The sequence below is a fragment of the Nicotiana sylvestris genome, chromosome 8, assembly GCF_000393655.2.
Source record: "Nicotiana sylvestris chromosome 8, ASM39365v2, whole genome shotgun sequence".
NCBI classification, from domain to species: Eukaryota; Viridiplantae; Streptophyta; class Magnoliopsida; order Solanales; family Solanaceae; genus Nicotiana; species Nicotiana sylvestris.
In genome coordinates, this window is record NC_091064.1 from 25,139,828 (window position 1) to 25,145,647 (window position 5,820).

General features: G+C 39.0%; 1 protein-coding gene across 1 annotated transcript; it reads right to left on the reverse strand.

Annotated features, from left to right (window-relative positions):
* Positions 1-2,167: 2,167 nt before the first annotated feature.
* LOC138874801 (uncharacterized) lies at positions 2,168-4,569 on the reverse strand. The gene is made up of 4 exons (XM_070153586.1): positions 4,136-4,569; positions 3,786-3,928; positions 3,101-3,678; positions 2,168-2,542 (listed from the first exon to the last, which is right to left on the reverse strand). Exons 1-4 carry the CDS (start codon positions 4,567-4,569, stop codon positions 2,168-2,170), a joined length of 1,530 nt encoding a protein of 509 aa, XP_070009687.1.
* Positions 4,570-5,820: the final 1,251 nt, after the last annotated feature.

Sequence of the window (5,820 nt, forward strand, 5' to 3'; positions counted from 1 at the left end):
TGAAGGAAAAGAGAGAAGAGAATACTTACCTTGCAAGAAGAAGAAGGATTTGTGGATGAATCCTTGGATGAAATTGTTTGGTTGGGGTGCTTGAGTTTGGTGATAGAGAAGAAGAGAGTTTGGGAAGTGAAATAATGAAATAGAGGGAGGGGGTTTCGGATTTAAGTAAAAAGAATTTTTTTTAAATAATATTGGCCTGCCGCGGCGCACCCCGTGGCGCGGTAGGCCATTTTTTTAGCTGCTCCGAAAATTTTCTATTCTGCCTCATCTGTGCAATTTTGCCTAGCGAGGTGTGTGGCACGACACCCCATGTGACGCGGTAGGCCAATTTTTCACAGAGTTAGCATATTTTTTGATTGTTTAGCTCACCATTCACCCCCTACATCATTGTACACTGATTTTATGCCAAATTCATGCTTGCACCTGACTAAAAACATTATACATATAAAATCTAATAATTCTAAACTACAATTAAGCGTTAGTGATGTTAGTCATTGGGTTGCCTCCCAACAAGCTCCTAATTTAACGTCGTGGCATGACTCAACACGTCAGTATGCATCAACCAAATCTATCGAGGTCTTGTGACGTTTAATATCACCACCCCAATAGTGTTTTACTCGCTGCCCATTCACCAAGAATGTACCACTTGAATTTATGACCTGCAATTCAACTGTTCCATGAGGAGTCACATTTACCACAACGAAAGGGCCTGCCTAACGGGACTTTAGCTTTCCAGGAAAAAGCTTTAGCCTTGAATTAAACAAGAGAACTTCTTGACCCGGCTCAAATTTACGATGTTGGATGTGCTTGTCATGCCACCTCTTGGTCTTTTCTTTATATAACATGGCATTTTCATAAGCATGGAACCGAAACTCATAAAGTTCATTGAGTTGTAGCAGTCTTTTTTCAACGGCTAAGTCCATATCCTTATTTAGCTTTTTGATTGCACAATAAGCTTTGTGTTCTAGCTCAACGGGTAAATTACATGCCTTTCCATAAACCAACCTATACGGAGAAGTACCTATTGGAGTCTTGTATGCAGTTCGGTAAGCCCACAATGCATCTTCTAACTTACCGGACCAATCTTTCCTCTTTGCACTCACTAGTTTCTCCAAAATCTGTTTTACCTCACTATTTGACACTTCAACTTGACCATTCGTTTGAGGGTGGTATGCAGTAGCAACCTTGTGTCTTACCCCATATTTTGCTAGAACATTTTTCAACAATTTGTTGCAAAAGTGTGCTCCTCCATCACTTATCAACACCCTTGGAGTTCCAAAGCGTGTGAAAATGTGCTTCTTTACAAAGCTTACCACTACCTTTGCATCATTAGTAGGAAGAGCAATGGCCTCCACCCACTTAGACAAATAATAAACTGCAACCAAAATGTATCTGTGCCCATTAGAATATGGAAATGGTCCTATGAAATCAATTCCCCAGATATCAAAGAGCTCTACTGCCAAAATATTTTGCAAAGGTATTTCGTTCCTCTTCGTGATTGTACCTATTCTTTGACACCTCTCATAATTTTTAACAAAAACATGTGCATCTTTAAACAATTTTGGCCAGTAAAAACCTGATTGTAAAACCTTTTGTGCAGTTCTGTCTCCACCATGATGACCTCCATACAGAGAAGAATGACAGTCATGCAATATTGCATTCATCTCCTCCTCAGGGACACACCTTCTTACCAATTGATCTGTGCATTGCTTGTATAGAAAAGGCTCGTCCCACATGTAGAACCTCACGTCATGTAAGAATCTTCTTCTATGATCAGCTGTGAATTATGGTGGAGTCACCCCACTTGAAATGAAATTCACATAATCAACATACCACGGGGTTTCATCTGAAGTGATGGCTAGCAAATGTTCATTAGGAAATGTTTCTTTGATTGATTCTCCTTCGGTGACATGGCCTGGATTTTCCAACCTGGATAAGTGATCTGCAACCTGATTCTCTGTCCCTTTTCGATCTCAAATCTCTAAATCAAATTACTGCAAAAGAAGAACCCATCGGATTAACCTTGGCTTGGCATCTTTCTTTGCAAATAAATACCTGATAGCTGAGTGATCTGTTTAAACTATGACTTTGGTTCCCACTAGATAAGACCTGAACTTATCAAATGCCCATACTACTGCGAGCAACTCTTTTTCAGTAACAGTGTAATTCATTGAGCTGGATTAAGAGTTCTGCTCGCATAATGAATGGAGTAAAAGATTTTCTCCTTCCGTTGCCCCAAAACAGCTCCAATGGCTATATCACTTGCATCACACATCAACTCAAATGGAAGTTTCCAATCTAGAGCAATGATAATTGGTGTAGTAACTAATCTTCTTTTCAGCTCATCAAATGCTTTCAGACAAGCATCATCAAACTTAAAGGATGTATCTTTCTCAAGAAGCATGCACAAAGGAGACGAAATTTTTAAAAAATCTTTAATGAAACGACGATAAGAACCTGCATGGCCCAAGAAATTGCGAATGCCTCTAACTGATGTTGGTGGAGGTAATTTTTCAATTGCTTCCACCTTTGCCTTGTCCACCTGCAATCCATTCTAGGACACTTTATGCCCTAGGACTATGCCTTGTCTTACCATGAAATGACATTTTCCCCAATTTAGTACCAAATTGGTTTCTTCGCACCTAGCAAGTACCTTGTCAAGATTCATTAAACATTCATCAAAAGAACATCCAAATACAGAAAAATTATCCATAAATACTTCCACAAATCTTTCAACCATATCAATAAAGATAGCCATCATACACCTTTGAAAAGTCGCAGGTGCATTGCAAAGATCAAATGGCATTCTTTTAAATGCATATGTCCCACAGGGACATGTAAATGTGGTCTTCTCTTGGTCTTCTAGGGCTATAACAATCTGATTATATCCCGAGTAACCATCCAAAAAACAGTAGTATTCTTGCCCAGCTAATCTATCAAGCATTTGGTCAATAAAGAGGAGAGGAAAATGGTCTTTTCGGGTGGCATTATTCAATTTTCTATAATCTACGCAAATCCTCCACCCAGTAACAGTTCAAATGGGAATCAGATCATTGTCGGTCATTCCTCCTTTCTTTGGAACACATTGGACTGGACTTACCCATTTGCTATCAGAGATTGGAAATACATTACCTGCATCAAGCCATTTAATCACTTCTTTTAATACCACCTCTTTCATGTTGGGATTTAGGCGGCGTTGTTGTTCTATGCTCGGCTTGTGTCCTTCCTTCATGAGAATTTTATGCATGCAAAAAGCTAGACTAATACCTCTTATGTCAGACATTGTCCACCCAATTGCTCTTTTATGCTCACGTAGTACTCTCAGCAATTTTTCCTCCTGCAATTCAGACAAGTCAGAAGAAATAATAACAGGTAACGTATCAGAACTACCCAAATAAGCATAATGAAGGTGAGAAGGTAAAGGCTTTAGTTCCAATTTTGGAGCTTCTTCAATTGATGGCTTCGGAGGAGGACCATTTCGTCTGTTCAAAGGTTCAAAGGGATTTAAACCTTTTATATATTCACATGATGCATTCAAAATATGCTTCATCTCTTCAACCTCATCATTAATCTCCAAACTCTCGAACAACACAATTGCTTTCTCTAAAGAATCCTTCAAATATACACTTGGGGCAATAAGTTGCTCATCCATCTCCATGACAGATATCATAGACAATTCTTCATAATGGCGAGGAAGTTGAATTGCTTTGTATACATTAAAAACAGCTTCCTCGTTGTCAACTCTCATGATCATTTTTCCTCTCTTACTTTAATTATAGCATCACCTGTAGCCAAGAGAGGTCTTCCCAATATAATAGGAACTTTTTCATCTGCTTCAAAATCTAAGATAATGAAATCAGCCGGGAAAATGAATTTCCCAATTTTCAGCAGCACATCTTCAATCACCCCTTCCGGGTAAGCTATGGACCTATTTGCTAGTTGCAACATCACAGTGGTGGGTTTTGGAGCTCCCAAACCCAATTTTTTGTACAAGGATAATGGCATCAAATTTATGCTTGCTCCCAAATCACAAAGTGCATGGCCAACATCAACATTGCCTATTCTCACAGGGATAGTAAAGCTGCCAGGATCCTTAAGCTTTTGAGGAAGCTTAGTTTGGACCCTTGAAGTGCACTCTTCAGTAAGTGCAACTATTTCAAATTCAGTCAATCTCCTCTTGTTAGCCACAATATCTTTTATGTACTTGGCATACTTTAGAATATCACGAATCGCATCTACCAACGGAATATTCAATTGAATCTGACTCAACATAGAGAGAAATTTGTTGAACATGCGATCATCATTCTTTTTCTGCAATCTTTGTGGAAAAGGTGGTGGTGGCCTTGGAACATTCATATGTGCTGAAACTGTATCATCTTTCTTTGCTTCCTGTGTTGCTTTGGGAATCAATTCACCCTCAGGTATAGGTTTGTCTTTTCTCTTCTTTGGAACTTCTTCTAATTCCTTTCCAATTCTAAGTGTAATTGCACTAACTTGCGGATTTTTTTCTGTATCACTTGGTAGAGCACCTGCAGGTCTAGTGTTTTGATTTGCAGCTAGCTGTCCCATTTGCCTTTCCAGATTTCTGAAATCAGTTCTGAGTAGTTGATTGTCGTGCAACAATTTCTTTAACAAATCATTTGTACTTTCTTCTACCTACTGGGTGGCGTTTGAGGTTGATTAAAATTTCCTTGGGGTCTATATTGATTCTTATTTGATTGATTTCCACCCCAAGAGAAATTGGGATGATTTCTCCAATTTGCATTGTAAGTGTTCCCATATTGTGCATGTTTGTCATCGGACCTCTACTTTGTTGTCCCACATAATAAATAGATTCAAGATTAGTTGGACACATGTCACTTGTGTGATTGTAACCACACATTTCACAACAAATCGACATTTGTTGAACATGTTGCAATTGTTGTGTCTGGTTCATTGTCATTCTATTCATTTATTTGCCAATTTTTCTATATCTGCTCTCATGGCTGAAAAATCATCCAGTTCAAGTACCCCTACTGCTTTCTGTTTCATTGCTCTCCTTGGTTCTCCCTCACCTTGCCAATTATGATCATTAGCAGTGAAGTTGTTTAGTAGAAGTTGTATTTCACTATATGGTCTCACCATGCAACTACCTCTACAAGCTGAATCAGGATTCATCTTTGAAGTCTAATCTAATCCATCAACAAAAGTACGGCCCAATACCTCATCAGTTTGACAATGATGTGGACAATCTCGGAGTAGTTTCTTATATCTTTCCCAAGCTTGGCGAAGAGTCTCACCATCCCGTTGTTGAAACCCAAGAATCTGGCTCCGCAAAGACTTTGTCTTTTTAGTGGGAAAAAACTTGATTAAGAATTTCTTTGCTAAATCATCCCAAGTATGGATTGAATTAGCAGGCTCATTCTGCAACCATTCTTTAGCTTCCCCCAACAATGAAAAAGGAAACAAGGTTATCCTGACATAGTCCTTGGAAACATTTGGATAGTTGTAAGTATCTGTGATTTCCAAAAAATTCTAAATGTGCCTTTGCGGGTCTTCATGAGATAGACCTACATATTGCCCAGTGGACTGAATCAGCTGTACCATGTACTGTTTAAGCTCAAAGTGACCAGTGATATCAGGCTTGACAATAGCATGGGTCATATTTGCAAGATTTGGCCTTGCAGCTTCTATCACCGGACGCCCTCCATTACCTGCCATCACTGTTTTCTGTGGTTGAACTAAAATGTCCAACACTCTTTCTGTTTTGTATCTAGCTTCCAACTCCTTCCTCTCTCTATGAAGTGTTCGTTCAATTTCAGTATCAAAAGGGAAGAGATT